The sequence below is a fragment of the Dendrobates tinctorius genome, unplaced genomic scaffold, assembly GCF_039654945.1.
Source record: "Dendrobates tinctorius isolate UK_male_01 unplaced genomic scaffold, ASM3965494v1 ptg000057l, whole genome shotgun sequence".
NCBI lineage: Eukaryota > Metazoa > Chordata > Amphibia > Anura > Dendrobatidae > Dendrobates > Dendrobates tinctorius.
Genome location: NW_027361725.1, coordinates 7247428 through 7265522, shown reverse-complemented (window position 1 = coordinate 7265522; position 18095 = coordinate 7247428). Strand labels below are relative to the sequence as shown.

The 18095-nt window shown below is 42.5% G+C and overlaps 1 protein-coding gene across 1 annotated transcript in view; it reads left to right on the top strand.

Moving 5' to 3' along the window:
• The window catches only part of LOC141091923 (cholesterol 24-hydroxylase-like), a 71299-nt gene that overhangs the window by 14808 nt on the left and 38396 nt on the right, over nucleotides 1-18095 (top strand). Inside the window, exons 7-10 of the mRNA XM_073577709.1 lie at nucleotides 2332-2442; nucleotides 9190-9346; nucleotides 9843-9905; nucleotides 10160-10232. Coding sequence (XP_073433810.1) covers nucleotides 2332-2442; nucleotides 9190-9346; nucleotides 9843-9905; nucleotides 10160-10232 — 404 coding nt within the window. The remainder of the gene's footprint in view (nucleotides 1-2331; nucleotides 2443-9189; nucleotides 9347-9842; nucleotides 9906-10159; nucleotides 10233-18095) is intronic.

The window sequence follows — 18095 nt, the reverse complement described above, 5'->3', positions numbered from 1 at the left end:
TGTACTGCGTGTGTGGATCTTATTTATAATTACGGTACTTGACTGGCCAACCATCTCATGTGTATGGGCTTCTCTAAATTTCCACTCTCCATCCTTTTGTTCCCATTGTAGACATTGCACCACCAAAGGTGCATGGCAGTGTCATACTGCACTCTCCCAATTGACAATACATGCAAGCTCAGCTAAGTCGAGTGTGCATGTGTATGGAGAGGAGTCATTTCATTGACTTCTAAATAAACTGTATTGGCATCATAAAGGGGTTATCCTAAAAAAAGAAGGAACATGTTTTATAAACCTTTAATTAGGAAATCCCATTGATTTTGTCTAAGGAGGTAATTCTTGTAGTAATCTGAACAGGGGCCCATTTAGCATGTGCAGTAGAAGCCCTTCATGTGTAGGAAGTTGTGCTCCTAGTGGACATTCTGATCTAATATTGAAGATATCAGGGGTGCTAAGGTAAGAAGAGGCCAATCACAGTGCTGTCCACCTTGACTATCTGATCTAATACCAGAGATACCAGGAGAGCTCAGGTAAGAAGAGGTTGCTCACACTGCTGTCCACCCTATCTGATCTAATACTGGAGATACCTCGAGTGCTCAGGTAAGAAAAGGCTGCTCAGACTGCTGTCTACCATGTCAATCTCATCTAATTCTTGAGATACCACGGTTCATGACAAAAGAAAAGGCTGCTCACACTGCTGTCCACACTGTCATACTGGAGATACCAGGAGTGCTGAGATAAGATGAAACTGCTCACATTGCTGTCCACCCTGTCTATCTGTGGTAATACTGTAGATAACAAGGGTGCTAAGGTAAGAAGAGGCTGCTCACACTGCTGTCTACTCTGTCAATTTGATGGAATACTGGAGATACCAGAAGTGCTTAGGTAAGAAGAGGCTGCTCAGACTGCTGTCTACCATGTCTATCTGATCTAATACTAGAGATACCCAAAGGGCTAAGGTAAGAAGAGGCTGTGTGAGGTGACCAGGGTGGTAGTCAATGCGAGAGGCTGCTGTTCCGGCACACCCTGGCACCCTGTAAAGAAATTAAAAGTCCCAAATGCTGTGTGATGTGTGTGCAGTGTAATTCACTCACTTTTAGGTTAGAGTTCTCCTCAGGTTGCCGAGTCCTGTTTCCAGACATCACACTGTAATTTACAGAGTCCAAGGTTATTTTTAACAAAATAACTTTACTTAACATATCCATTCCAGTGACAGGCATTGCACAGTGTTCCTCAATGATCATAGTTCCTTTCATCTGTGCATTCCCTTGTTCTTCTCTCATTCTTCATTCCTGTACCGTATCCTCCGGTACCACAGCGTCCTGTTTAGCCACGCTAGTTTGTGCCCGGAGTTCCCTGCCTATTTTCACCTCTGAGGGCGAAATCAAGGATGCCGCTTTCCAACCTTTTCCAGACCGTAGGTCTCGGACGTTTTGGGATTTTCTGCTGAACCAAGTTGCTGTTTCTTCCTTGCTGCACTTTTTGCTTCATGTCCAAATAACTTCCAGCCCCCAAGGCCCTGGATCACTGGATTTCTCTTGCACTTTTTAACTCAGCAACCTCAATTCACCTCGTCCCACACTCTAACTGACTGAAAACACGGAGTGTCTCTAACTGCCACTATTCTGGCCCTGCCCAGTAACTACACTGTCACTACTCCGGCTGAAACCATTTCTTATCCTAACCTTATCTTGTCTTGTAATCTACAGTGTCCCCCCACTGTACTAAACCATATATTACCCATTACTATTGCTAAACCTTAAGCCCCCTTCATATCATTGTCGGGATCGCTGGTGCATCGCTATGTGTGACGGGGCCTTAACTCTAACACTCTATTTTCATATCTCTAACCCGAGCCCATAGAGATACATAACAGTACACAAACATCATTACATTGTTTAACATATTAATACACAATAAAACAGTACCACATAACAGCCTATATCACGTACTATCACGCTCTCTCCAGGACACAGCAGCTGAATTTCCTGATGCATGTGCTCAAAAGCTTCTGTCCAATGAATTTTATGAAACACTTTTTTTTTCAATGTAACAAGACATTGTAGTTCTTTTTAATTTGCCATGGTGATTTCTTCCCTTGACAAAAACAAGCGTAATTTGCTAGTTAAAGGTATTTAGAAATGTATTGACACTGATATTTTCATTGTTTTTTTCTATTCCTGGAGAGATCTTTAATCGAGAAAAAAAAAGTGTTACTAATTCTGACCAGTCTGAACCCCAGCCGCTCCAATGGTCGCTGCAAAGACTAGAAATGATAACACCCGGACTATTCAGTTGCCTAACCATTGTATTCTTTGTTCATATTTTTAGATCGCTTTTGCTATGGACGTACAATCTATTTTAAATGAGAAAGTACAATTTCCTCAAACTATCACAAAGGTTATGCAAGGAATGCTTTTATCCCGAGATTTTTTGGCACAGGTTTGTATTACATATGTTGCAATATTCTTATTAAGTTAATACTGGGCACTTGAGCTCTCCTATGTCTTGTTATCACTGATGGAAGAGAGGAAACAGAGGCGTACCTAGCAGGTCAACGTGGGGAAAACATGGAAGGTCTCCCACTACTAAATTGGTGAGCTGGTGAACTTCCTTGGCGAGTGAAATAAACACAATTTTCTAAGTAAATATATATGGTGACATGTTCAATACTGATTTCACCCTCTGTATATAGGTCCCATATATTACATATCAATGTACATAATGAAGGCTGAGGTTTCTTTCCCATGATCACTAAGTGACAAAAACTGAAAAAGGAAAAGAAAAAGCACCACTGCAAAAAAAGCGCACACTGCACCAATTAAAGTGACGACTGAAAAAAGAAATTTTTATTGATACAAAAGAGTTATACACAATAAAAACATGATAAAATCACAAAACTATGGCATACATGGTACCTAAAATGCATATCAATATAAAAATGTCATACGTATAAGTACATATAATGTGAGCATATAATCCAGCGAAACTATAGCACTATAGCAGTATACCTCCCTATTCCCAGGCTCATGAGGACTAAATAACCCTAAACAAAGCCCAGCCCATAATAAAGCAACCACAAACAAAAATCCATGTTATATAGTTTTCATGCTAGGACCCTAATAAGCCCAGATAGCAAGGAGAAGGGGAAAGAGAAGTTAACTCCACATGTCAGTGGTGCCAGGACACGTAGTAAGGCAAAACAATATCTAAAACTGCCACCAAGACAATCAATAGCCGCAATAGAAATAAAGATACACGGATGCCATACCCAGGACCATTACCCCACGCGTATCGCCGCAACCTGTACGGCTTCGTCAGGGGAGTGACACAAAGTGATCCAGGAAACCTTAAATACCTTGCAGAAGTCAGTCAGGGCGTTACCACACTCTGTGAACATCCCCTCTATGAGTCAGCAAGGGCAGAAATTGTATAAACCGGCGTCCCGGTCATGTGAACAGAGCCCATAGCAACCGCACATGCGCAGTATAAGCTCCCAGTGAATACACGCTGGCAGTCTCACCGCAGCACGCATGTATTATAGAAGCCCATAAGGGCCAAGAATACCAGCTTCACCGTGCCTGCATCCAGTGGAACGCAGGCTAGCATGTTTGAGGCACATCAGACCTACGCGCATGAAGCCACCACCAGCGTGAGTTACTGCTAGTACATAAATAAACGCGCGCGCGCCGCTCCCGGGAACACTGAAACACACACAGACTGGACATACATAGACACCATATAATACAATACACATACACATGGGGATGGATAGGAACACAGGACACAACAAATATACAAACTTCACCCTGCTATGTGATATCATAACCAATGATCAAGACGTTCATTAAAAAAGAGCCCTCAATAAGTGAAAATATATCACAAGGTATATCGCAGCAAAAGAAAGGCCAAAAATACTGCAAATGCCAAAAGGCTATTCACATCAAGACACTCCGAACAAAAAGAAGGGGAAAGAGAAAAAAAAAAAAAAAAGGGGAGAGGTGGATAAAGGAAAAGGAAAGGCGCACAATAATTAGGGCTATGTGAACAAGGTCATACTTCTGAAAATCCAACAAGTCCAGAGATGATAATCATTAAGGTCCTCCAAGTCCAGAAATTCATTGAGGAGATCTCAAGTGGGGCTAGAATGGCCTCAAGGGGGGGTATTTTCTTGACGAAGCCACAGCAAAGTCATAATAAGGCTATAGTTCCCGTAGACAATGATCCCAAAAGAAATGACTGCCTAAAGGAAAAAAGATGGAAACAACACAATATAAGCAATCAACCCAGAAAACCTGTGAACAACAGCTCTTCATTTAACCCCCTAGGGGCCAAAGAATTCAAACTGAAAATCCATCGGGACTCTATTTGTAATAATAATTTTTTAGGGTAACCCCCCCTATTAGAAATTGATATCTTCTCTAATCCCACCACCCTAGCATTAGTAACCTTACCAGCGTGGTGGGTCAGAAAATGAGCTGCCACAGATGTCAAGGCTTTGCCTTTGGCTTGATACGTGCGTGCCAAGATAATTGTCGAAAAATGTTTCTGTATCCCTCGGCGCAATTCCTGAGACGTTTGGCCAATGTAGACCTGATTACAAGGACAAATCAATGCATAAACCACACAACTGGTCTTACAATTGATATATGACATCAACCTATGCCTAACACCATCCCCTGGATTAGTAAAATGGTCCCTAGTGGGGTGCATGTGGGGACAAACAGTACAATTCCCACATGCAAAAGAACCCCTGAGCGTGATCCCCCGGTCCAACCCAATTGTTGGTCTCATATAATGACTCCTCATCAGGAGATCTCTAAAATTCGGGGCCCTTCTAGCTGTAATGCATGGCTGCTCGGACAAGATACTAGATGTCTGCAGATCAGTTGTAAGTATACCCCAATGTGTACCAAGCACTTCTCTCACCTGTGACCATTGGTTGTTATATTGTGTAATAAACCTGGGTTTTGAATCCCTGGTCTTTACACATGTCACCAACAAGGAATCCTGTGTACACCCATTTGCCCTTTGATATGCCTGCGAGAAGGTGCAGTACCTCTTTGGCGGCTGAGCCTCAAGGGCGCCACATATGGGCTGGGTGGAAGCTCGTATAGTCTAATAGACTGTTCGTGGCTGTTGGTTTTCGAAACAGTCTCGTAGATATACCACCATTCTCATTAGAGACCACCAGATCCAAAAAGGTGACTGAAAGAGAAGACATCGAGTAAGTAAGTACAATATTACGCGGGTTAGAATTCAATAGTTCAATGAAAGCACAGCATTCCTCCTTTGTTCCAATCCAAATGAAAAAAATGTCGTCGATAAAACGCGACCAATGCCACACTTTGTCTCTAAACCACTCTGCAGAGTAAACTCGAGTTGCCTCCCACCAGCCTAAGAAAAGATTTGCCAGGGCCGGAGCACAACTGGCCCCCATCGCGACACCTGACGTCTGAATATAGTAAGACCTATCGAAGATGAAAAAATTATGCTTCATGATGAACTCAAGCAAGTCAATAACAAATGAGTCATGCAATCTGTCAGACTGCATCACCTGATCAAAAAAGTGCAGAAGCGCTCTTATGCCATCTGAGTGATCAATATTCGAGTATAGCGATTCAACTTCGCAAGTGACTAATAAAGCCTCAGACGGTAAATCAACATCCCGACACTTCCTTATAAAGTGGGAGGTATCCTGTATATAAGATGGTAAGTCCTTAACCATGGACTGAAGAAAATAGTCCACATAAATTGATGCTTTTTCACACAAGCTACCTATACTAGCCACTATAGGCCGACCCGGAGGTCTCACCAGATCCTTGTGGACCTTGGGTAACACATAAAAGGTAGGTGTAATAGGATATTCAACCCACAAGCATTCCAACTCCTATGCCCTATCCAGTAACCTTCTAAACTTGACCGAAAAGAGTCCAGTTTGATCAGATGGTAACTTTTTATAAAATCGAATGTTGTCGTGTTGACGGTGCGCCTCTTCCCGATATAGCTCATGTGGCCACAATACCACATTCCCACCCTTGTCAGCCTCCTTGATCACAAATGATTTATTAGATCTGAGGCTGGCAAGGGCTGATCTTTCACCCGCATGCAGATTATCCAATTGTCTAGACTTAGTGGGAATAGCCAAAAAGTCCTTCTTAACAAGTTCAAAAAATACCCTAATGGCTGGAACCAATGCAAATGGTGGAGCCACCACTGATTTATTTCTGAAGGGAAAGCGATTTTTACCCGTGTTTGAGTCTTCCTGTAAAAGGTCCAATAAATCCTGCAAAACTTGTCGGTCCGTCTGATCCAAGCCATCTACCATCCGTGGTTTGTTATGTAATACTTGGAGAGCCAAATGCCTGCAAGAATTATAAAGGTCCTTAGCCAAGGTAAACTTGTCAATTGCCTTAACAGGGGCAAAAGTCAAACCCCTCTGTAGTACAGAAATTTCAATAGGTGAAAGTTTATACTGTGACAAATTAATAATTTGTAACAGATTATCCTGTACCTGTATATCCAAAGTTCCATCCCCCAAGGTATCTTGTTCCTCTATTTGCGAAAATTCCTGTACTGATTGTATTGCGGGGGTCTGCGTCCCCTGTATCGAGTGCTCCTTGTTGACACCTGGCCATTTGCGACGGCCCCTTCTGGTCCGGTGTCGGCCTCGCTCTCGACTGACGATAAAAAATCACTACCAGATGTATAATCCGGTTTGCGGGTCACCTCAACCACTTTATCTAAAGCCTTATGTAGGGAAGCCCCATATCTTCTATTTCCCTTATGTTTCCATTGAAATGCCTGTTTTTCCTCAAAGTCCCTACTGTCCCTAAGAACTTTAGATTTTTTCTTTTGGGTAATCTCTTTGTCATACTTGTCAAGAGTCTCTTTAAGTTTAATTTTAAAGGGTTGTACCTGTGTCTCCTCATCAAAAACATTCAATTTAGAATCCAATTCCTTGATCTGTTTTTTAACCGAGACAAGTAACTCCCTGTCATGTTCCAGAAGCATATTCATAATAATACCCGTTGTGTTGTTTCCATCTTTTTTCCTTTAGGCAGTCATTTCTTTTGGGAGCATTTTCTACGGGAACTATAGCCTTATTATGACTTTGCTGTGGCTCCATCAAGAAAATACCCCCCCTTGAGGCCATTCTTGCCCCATTTGAGATTTCCTCAATGAATTTCTGGACTTGGAGGACCTTAATGATTATCATCTCTGGACTTGTTGGATTTCAGCCATCACCGTCTCTGGATCTGGATTTTAGACACTCATCTTGTGGAGCTGTGCTAATTGGGAGTTTCCTATGTACTCTGGAATTTCAGTAATAAATTATGTGATGTCATTAAACATTAGAAGACCTTATCTGGTCTCTTACCTGGCTCATGAGGATTGTTTATTTAAGGGCACTAGGATAGAAGGAAATTGTATGGGTAATTATTTGACCCTCTGAAGGTTTTTTTTTTTTTGGGATGAGTTGGTGGATAGTTGATCTTATCTTTGCCTTATGGCATGAGGATGGAGGGGGTATACCCTGGCTTATATGACCTTATTTATCAAGATGGGTCTATTTTGGAATGTCATCAGAGCTCTGGGAGGCGAAATACATGCATTTTTCTTTTTGGTTGACATCTGTTCCCTCGGTTGTAGGGGACATACTGGAGTGGGACAACTATTAAGTAGGTCCTGGCATTATTGGCCAACTATGCTTGCTACTGTGTTTAGATAGATGGGTATCTTATATGCCCTCTGTCTATACACAAGAAGTATGACCTTGTTCACATAGCCCTAATTGTTGTGCGCCTTTCCTTTTCCTTTATCCACCTCTCCCCTTTTTTTTTTTTTTTTCTCTTTCCCCTTCTTTTTGTTCGGAGTGTCTTGATGTGAATAGCCTTTTGGCATTTGCAGTATTTTTGGCCTTTCTTTTGCTGCGATATACCTTGTGATATATTTTCACTTATTGAGGGCTCTTTTTAATGAACGTCTTGATCATTGGTTATGATATCACATAGCAGGGTGAAGTTTGTATATTTGTTGTGTCCTGTGTTCCTATCCATCCCCATGTGTATGTGTATTGTATTATATGGTGTCTATGTATGTCCGGTCTGTGTGTGTTTCAGTATTCCAGGGAGCAGCGCGCGCGTTTATTTATGTACTAGCAGTAACTCACACTGGTGGTGGCTTCATGCGCGTAGGTCTCATGCGCTTCAAACATGCTAGCCTGCGTTCCACTGGATGCAGGCGCGGTGAAGCTGGTATTCTTGGCCCTTATGGGCTTCTATAATACATACGCGCTGCGGTGAGACTGCCAGCGTGTATTCACTGGGCGCTTATACTGCGCATGTGCGGTTGCTATGGGCCCTGTTCACATGACCGGGACGCCGGTTTATACACTTTCTGCTCTTGCTGACTCATAGAGGGGATGTTCACAGAGTGTGGTAACGCCCTGACTGACTTCTGCAAGGTATTTAAGGTTTCCTGGATCATTTTGTGTCACTTCCCCTGACGAAGCCGTACAGGTTGCGGTGATACGCGTGGGATAATGGTCCTGGGTATGGCATCCGTGTATCTTTATTTCCATTGCGACTATTGATTGTCTTGGTGGCAGTTTTAGATATTGTTTTGCCTTACTACGTGTCCTGGCACCACTGACATGTGGAGTTAACTTCTCTTTCCCCTTCTCCTTGCTATCTGGGCTTATTAGGGTCCTAGCATGAAAACTATATAACATGGATTTTTGTTTGTGGTTGCTTTATTATGGGCTGGGCTTTGTTTAGGGTTCTTTAGTCCTCATGTGCCTGGGAATAGGGAGGTATACTGCTATAGTTTCGCTGGATTATATGCTCACATTATATGTACTTATACGTATGATATTTTTGTATTGATATGCATTTTAGGTGCCATGGATGCCATAGTTTTGTGATTTTATCATGTTTTTATTGTGTATAACTGTTTTGTATCAATAAAAATTACTTATTTCAGTCATCTCTTTAATTGGTGCAGTGTGCGCTTTTTTGCAGTGGTGCTTTTTCTTTTCCTTTTTCTATTGTCATTATTCCACTGCAGCGGCACCTGGCCATATCACTGATGTTGCTATCATGCACAACTGAGTGCGCCCACAATTGTATCTTGTATTTTGCATAAGTGACAAAAACTGGTCACCATCGATATCTCTATTCCTTATAGTTCCATCCATCCAAACAACGCTTAATCAAAGAAGTAAGAAAAAGTCTGGACGTTCTGAGAAAAGAAGGCAAAAAACGCATTCTACAAAGAATCAAAGCTATTGAAGAAGGAGAAGAGACTCCTAGAGATATCCTCACACACATCCTTAAATCTGCAGGTATGGTCCCAAAAATGCCGACTCAACTGTGCAGAACATTAAAATTAAAAATGTAATAATTTCCTCCCTCAATAATAGATGTAAATACTTATGTCCCCTCAAAAAATTGAGTAAAGTATTCAAGGGTACCACAAAATTATTTTGGATTGTACTCCCTCAATAATAAAATTCCACTCCACAGGAAGACATGACAATGGAAGGAATACCCCGTACACGGCAAGTGGTTGATCAATGGATATTACAAATCACATCCATGTGCCAACTTTAATATATTTGGATTTTGGCACTTATTTGCCAAAGTGTAAAAAATTTTTCTATTGACATATTGCAACTACCGAACTCTGGTAAAGCGTAATGTCAGCGGATTATTGATGTTTCTGTTACAGATGTTTTCTGTGCTTGCTTGGTGCACACTGTCATATAATGTCATCCTTCATTATGCTTCTTGGAGACTTTCGTATCCAATATACTGAACATATACTATTTGTTTTTTCAGAACTGCATGAAAGCTGCACTCTCGAAGATTTGATAGATAATTTTGTGACATTCTTCATTGCAGGTTAGTAAATCTGACTTCTGAAGTGTTATTAGTTTGTGTTTGTTTTGTCTATCTATCTATCTATCTATTATCTATCTATATCTATCATCTATCTATCTATCTATTATCTATCTATCTATCAATCTCTCTATTTATCTCTCTATCTATTATCTATCTATCTATCTATCTATCTATCTATCTATCTATCTATCTATCTACCGTATCCACTATATATTGTACAATGATGTTGATTCTTGATTTGTAAATGGTTTCAGGACAAGAAACGACAGCAAACCAGCTATCATTTGTTGTGATGGAATTAGGCAGGTATCCGGAGGTGCTAGCTAAGTAAGTCAATTCTTTGACCTAGCCATAAAATTTTAATGGGCTATCCAGCAGGGGAAAATTTTGTTATCAAAGATGATGGGTATCAATTTTTCTTATGCATCAGTTTGATTCCTTTAAACATGTTATTTAATTCTATGTAGAAAGTAAATTTTGTTTTTAAGGCGCAGTAGAGTTTTCTTACTTTTTGCCTAAAGAACCAACATGACCAATTTTTTTTTATCTTGACATACTGTAGTTCCTGCAAGTTTGATATAATATTGTTGTTCTGGCTGATAACTATCTAATGTTTATGGTGAAATATATTTTAGACAGTAACTATAAAGAGAGTAAAATCCCCCAGGACTAGTGTTGAGCATTCCGATACCGCAAGTATCGGGTATCGGCCGATACTTGCTGTATCGGAATTCCGATACCGACTTCCGATATTTTTTCAATATCGGAATTCGGCATCGGAATCGGAAGTTCAAAGTTGATTGACAGACTGACGTCATCATGATGCGTGGTGTGTGCGCATCATGATGCGCCGTCATTTCGGGCCTTCCGGGGGTCTCTGCCGGCCTGCCGGGGGGCTGTGCCGGCCTGCCGGGGGGCTGTGTGGACTGCCCGGGGTCTGTACCGGCCTGCCGGGGGGCTGTGCCGGCCTGCCGGTGGTCTGTGCACCCTGTGGGGGTCTGTACCGGCCTGCCGGGGGGCTGTGCCGGCCTGCCGGTGGTCTGTGCACCCTGTGGGGGTCTGTACCGGCCTGCCGGGGGGCTGTGCCGGCCTGCCGGGGGGCTGTGCTGATGTCCGGGGGTCTGTGCAAGCATCGTCCGATGGGACTACAAGTCCCATCGGGCGATGCCTGCTACCATGACAGTGATTGACACATTAGCCAATGATGGGACAGTAGTAGTCCCATCATCCGGCTAATGTGTTAAATGTTAAAAAAAAAAAATACTACATACATACTACATGCATGCTACATACATACTACATGCTACATACATACTACATATATACTACATACATGCTACATACATGCTACATACATACTACATGCTACATACATACTACATACATGCTACATACATACTACATGCTACATACATACTACATATATACTACATACATACTACATATATACTACATACATACTACATACATGCTACATACATACTACATACTACATACATACTACATACATACTACATGCATGCTACATGCATGCTACATGCATGCTACATGCATACTACATGCATACTACATGCATACTACATGCTACATACATACCACATACATACTACATATATACTACATGCATGCTACATACATACTACATGCTACATACATACCACATACATACTACATACATGCTACATACTACATACATACTACATACATACTACATGCATGCTACATACATACTACATGCATGCTACATACATACTACATGCCACATACATACCACATACATACTACATACATACTACATGCTACATACATACTACATATATACTACATGCATGCTACATACATACTACATGCTACATACATACCACATACATACTACATACATGCTACATACATACTACATGCATGCTACATACATACTACATACATACTACATGCTACATGCATGCTACATACATACTACATACATACTACATGCTACATACATACCACATATATACTACATACATACAATACATTCATACAATACATACATAGACATACAGTACATATAACATAGAGTAACATACTTACCAATACTTGTCACATTGTTCCCCGAAGCCATTGTCTTTTCCGGAATAAATATTAACATAACAAACCACAAAAATACTCACCCACGATCCGAAGCAGTCCACGAGTGTGTCCCACGACGATCTTGGGTAGAGAACGGCAGCATCAGATGATGCTGCCGTTCTCTACGGGCTGCAGGAATCCAATGACGGAAGGTAGGTATCCTTCCGCACTGTATTCCTCCGCCACTTAAAAAAAAAAAGTCCCTAGTCTCACTTTATGCCATTGCTGCGTGGGAATTTCCCACACAGCAATGGCATAAAGTGAGACTAGGGACTTTTTTTTTTTTTAAGTGGCGGAGGAATACAGTGCGGAAGGATACCTACCTTCCGTCATTGGATTCCTGCAGCCCGTAGAGAACGGCAGCAACAGCTGATGCTGCCGTTCTCTACCCAAGATCGTCGTGGGACACACTCGTGGACTGCTTCGGATCGTGGGTGAGTATTTTTGTGGTTTGTTATGTTAATATTTATTCCGGAAAAGACAATGGCTTCGGGGAACAATGTGACAAGTATTGGTAAGTATGTTACTCTATGTTATATGTACTGTATGTCTATGTATGTATTGTATGAATGTATTGTATGTATGTAGTATATATGTGGTATGTATGTAGCATGTAGTATGTATGTAGTATGTATGTAGCATGCATGTAGCATGCAGTATGTATGTAGCATGCATGTAGTATATATGTAGTATGTATGTAGCATGTAGTATGTAGCATGCATGTAGTATATATGTAGTATGTATGTAGCATGTAGTATGTATGTAGCATGCATGTAGTATATATGTAGTATGTATGTAGCATGTAGTATGTATGTAGCATGCATGTAGTATGTATGTAGCATGCATGTAGTATGTATATGGTATGTATGTAGCATGTAGTATGTATGTAGCATGCATGTAGTATATATGTGTTATGTATGTGGTATGTATGTAGCATGCATGTAGCATGCATGTAGTATGTATGTTGTATATATGTAGTATGTATGTAGCATGTAGTATGTATGTAGCATGCATGTAGTATGTATGTAGCATGTAGTATGTATGTAGCATGCATGTAGTATATATGTAGTATGTAGCATGTAGTATGTATGTAGCATGCATGTAGTATATATGTAGTATGTAGCATGTAGTATGTATGTAGCATGCATGTAGTATATATGTAGTATGTATGTAGCATGTAGTATGTAGCATGCATGTAGTATATATGTAGTATGTATGTAGCATGTAGTATGTATGTAGCATGCATGTAGTATATATGTAGTATGTATGTAGCATGTAGTATGTATGTAGCATGCATGTAGTATGTATGTAGCATGCATGTAGTATGTATATGGTATGTATGTAGCATGTAGTATGTATGTAGCATGCATGTAGTATATATGTGTTATGTATGTGGTATGTATGTAGCATGCATGTAGCATGCATGTAGTATGTATGTAGTATATATGTAGTATGTATGTAGCATGTAGTATGTATGTAGCATGCATGTAGTATATATGTAGTATGTATGTAGCATGCATGTAGTATATATGTAGTATGTAGCATGTAGTATGTATGTAGCATGCATGTAGTATATATGTAGTATGTAGCATGTAGTATGTATGTAGCATGCATGTAGTATATATGTAGTATGTATGTAGCATGTAGTATGTAGCATGCATGTAGTATATATGTAGTATGTATGTAGCATGTAGTATGTATGTAGCATGCATGTAGTATATATGTAGTATGTATGTAGCATGTAGTATGTATGTAGCATGCATGTAGTATGTATGTAGCATGCATGTAGTATGTATATGGTATGTATGTAGCATGTAGTATGTATGTAGCATGCATGTAGTATATATGTGTTATGTATGTGGTATGTATGTAGCATGCATGTAGCATGTATGTAGTATATATGTAGTATGTATGTAGCATGTAGTATGTATGTAGCATGCATGTAGTATATATGTAGTATGTATGTAGCATGTAGTATGTATGTAGCATGCATGTAGTATATATGTAGTATGTAGCATGTAGTATGTATGTAGCATGCATGTAGTATATATGTAGTATGTAGCATGTAGTATGTATGTAGCATGCATGTAGTATATATGTAGTATGTATGTAGCATGTAGTATGTAGCATGCATGTAGTATATATGTAGTATGTATGTAGCATGTAGTATGTATGTAGCATGCATGTAGTATATATGTAGTATGTATGTAGCATGTAGTATGTATGTAGCATGCATGTAGTATGTATGTAGCATGCATGTAGTATGTATATGGTATGTATGTAGCATGTAGTATGTATGTAGCATGCATGTAGTATATATGTGTTATGTATGTAGTATGTATGTAGCATGCATGTAGCATGCATGTAGTATGTATGTAGTATATATGTAGTATGTATGTAGCATGTAGTATGTATGTAGCATGCATGTAGTATATATGTAGTATGTATGTAGCATGTAGTATGTATGTAGCATGCATGTAGTATATATGTAGTATGTAGCATGTAGTATGTATGTAGCATGCATGTAGTATATATGTAGTATGTAGCATGTAGTATGTATGTAGCATGCATGTAGTATATATGTGTTATGTATGTAGCATGTATGTAGCATGCATGTAGTATGTATGTAGTATATATGTGGTATGTATGTAGCATGCAGTATGTATGTAGCATGCATGTAGTATATATATAGTATGTATGTTGCATGTAGTATTTATGTAGTATGAATGTAGCATGTATGTAGTATGTAGTATGAATGTAGCATGTATGTAGTATGCATGTTGTATGTATGTAGCATGTAATTTTTTTTTTTTTTACATTTAACACATTAGCCGGATGATGGGACTACTACTGTCCCATCATTGGCTAATGTGTCAATCACTGTCATGGTAGCAGGCATCGCCCGATGGGACTTGTAGTCCCATCGGACGATGCCTGCACAGACCCCCGGAGCCTGCACAGACCACCGGCAGGCCGGCACAGCCCCCCGGCAGGCCGGCACAGCCCCCCGGAGCCTGCACAGCCCCCCGGCAGGCCGGCACAGCCCCCCGGCAGGCCGGCACAGACCACCGGAGCCTGCACAGACCCCCTGGCAGGCCGGCACAGCCCCCCGAAAGGCCCGTACAGACCCCAGAGAGGCTGTACAAGGGCAGGAAAGGGTTTTTCTTATTCCGATACCGGAAGTCCCATAGACTTGAATGGGACTTCCGGTATCGGAATCGGCGATACCGATACTTTTTTTAAAGATCGGCCGATACCATCCGATACGATACTTTGAAGTATCGGACGGTATCGCTCAACTCTACCCAGGACACATTATTTTATGTCAAACTTACTATCAGCAGGACTGGCTCATTTCTAATGTGTATAGGTGCCTCCCCACACCATCTGCCAGATGAGAAGTATTGGGCAGTTGCATTTCAATGCCAGATCCTTTGTCACGATCCATTTTTGGATCTGTCAGACTCCGGATTCTCTGATATAAACTTTTTTCCTTTCAGGCCCTCGGGGGTTAATATGGGTTTTAGCCCCCGGCGGCCGCTGTTGTTACTACAAGTTTAGTGAGTCTGCTTCTGGGGTTCCCCCCCCGGTGGCCGATGGTGCTACTACATGTTTAGTCTGCTAGTGGAGACCACTCCCGCCTTCCTATATAAGGTCACCTGGTACACCAGCTGACTGTTGGTAATACTGGTCATTTGCTAACCAACCTTGGTAAAGACTGGACCTACCTGGTGCAGAGGGGGTTCAGCGTATCGGGAGCAGTGGTGTTACTGCTGAAAGCTGAGTTCAGGAGCCTTACTCTGCTGCTTAGAGCATTGGCAGCAGACAAAGCTATGTTTTGTTTTTTAGTTGCTTTAACCCTGTAGTGTCTGCTTTATCTTTCCTTTGGTTTGCGGTGCAGTTCACTTTATTCCCTGTCTCACCTCCTGGGGAGGGGGTTGGGGGTTTAGCTCAGGGCTGAACAGGAGATAGGGACAGGTCGGGTACTTGGGCCTCACTACCATCAAGTGTACCCCCAAATTAAGGAGAGTCAGGGCACCCCCTTTAGCCTGAGGGGCAGTTCAGGGGCCCTGGTTCCACGTCTCCTTTTTCCCTACAACTTCCCCGTGACATTATTACTGTGGCACCCCTGAGGGTTCAGTTGCCACAGAGGTACTGCACCTCTTCCTGAGGTGTGGTTCCCCACCATCCAGGTAAGGTGGAGACACCTGACCACACTCCAACACCTGAATCCCACACAACATAGTAGTGTAGCAAAGCACCCTTTGGTGGCTCCCTGCTTGGAACACGAAGCGTGCTGGGAGGCGGGTGGAGTTTAGTCTGCACCAAAAGAGTGGGAAGAGTTTAGGATTTAGCCAGTCTGACTCAGTCAGTCTGACAGTCAGTGGAGGAGTGAAGATCCCCTGAGTGGGATCGATGAAGGAAGTGCTGCAGCCGACCACAGTGACCTGGGTCCGCTGGCACAGGAAAGAGACATTGATGGGAAGCCTGACTCTCTACATAAGAAGGAAGGATTAGTACGGGACGTAAGGAGAGGAGGACTAAGGATCAGGGTTAGAGCAGAACCCTTCCCAAGTTCACAGCGCAAGGCCGGGGTCCGGTCCCCGAGGTTTTTTGGATACTAATGGTCCTGCGACAGACACTGGAGGAATAGAAGTTGTCACCACTTTATTCCCACACAAGACTTGGGGGCACAACAGCAACGATAGTGAGCCGGGACTTGGTAGCAAGGAGTCCCCGAAGCAGGCTACAGCTGTCTGCCGTACAAGTAGAGTTCATAGGAACATCTGACAGGAGGAACTCCAGTGTAACTCAGTATTGAGAGTACTTCACTATAGGCGCAAAAGGGAGACGTTCAGAAAAGGCACTTATGTTGGCGGAGTGTTGGAATGGAGTACTTCATCTTGCCTGGGGGTTGGCAGAGCTCCTGACCTGGAGGACACAGCATGGATGCGGGCACCTGTATGCACAGCAGACTGTGAGTAAAGCTTTGGAACTACATGCCCTGGTGTTCTCGACTTATTCCTGCGCCAACACACTCAGCACTGCTACATCCCGGTGCCTAACCCTGCACCCTCTTCCCTAACACCTATCTACACTGCCCTGGGACTACAGCCCTACCTGAGGATGGCCACACCATCATTGCTGCACCACACCATCTGTCCCAGAGGATCTGTCTGCAGCGTCGGCTTAACATCTTCATTGCCGAACACCACAGGTTGCGTCACGAATCATTCACTCATAAACTGTAATCATCAGCCACACTATTCTTTTACATGGATGCCCAGGGCCACAGACCGGGTCACCGCTACTGTGACACTTCCCTCTGAGATACCGGCCCGGTACCGAGTACGCCACTGCCCTGGCGGGCGATCCATTAACAACCCACACTTTTTTTTTCTGGTGAGCCATGGCCCAAATGCAGGCCTTTGCCAAACTGCTTCAGTCCCTCACTGATGAGCTTAAGGTGCTGCGGTGTAAGGTTGTGCAGCAGCTGCAGCAGTTAGTGGGGTTCTGGGCCTCGACTCAGGTGCAGGCTCAACCAGAACCCAAAATATCTCTCCCTGACAGGTTTGCTGGAGGGATAGAAAAATTTCTTGTGTTTCAGGAGGCCTGTAAATTATATTTCAGGCTCCGCCCCCGTTCATCAGGGAGTGAGGAACAGCATGTGGGGATTATTGTCTCCCTTCTTAAGGGTGATCCCCAATCATGGGCCTTCTCTCTGCCGACCGATTCACCATCGTTACAGTTGGTGGACGGGTTTTTTACGGCTCTGGCGCTGGTGTATGGAGATCCTGATGGTGTCTCCCTGGCGGAATCCCGACTCCATAAAATCAAGCAGGCCGGCTGAGGAGTACTGCTTAGAGTTCAGGAGGTGAGCCACCGACACACAGTGGAACAACCCTGCTCTTAGGTGTCATTTTGTGCAGGGTCTGTCCCCTAAGTTGCAGGATGCTCTGGTGCAGTACGCCACCACCAGGTCGTTGGAGGCCGCCACGTCCCTTGCCATCCGGGTGGATAGACACCTCAGGGAGAGACATACACCAAATGTGCCCCTGGTAGTCCTTGTTAGGGAGGAGG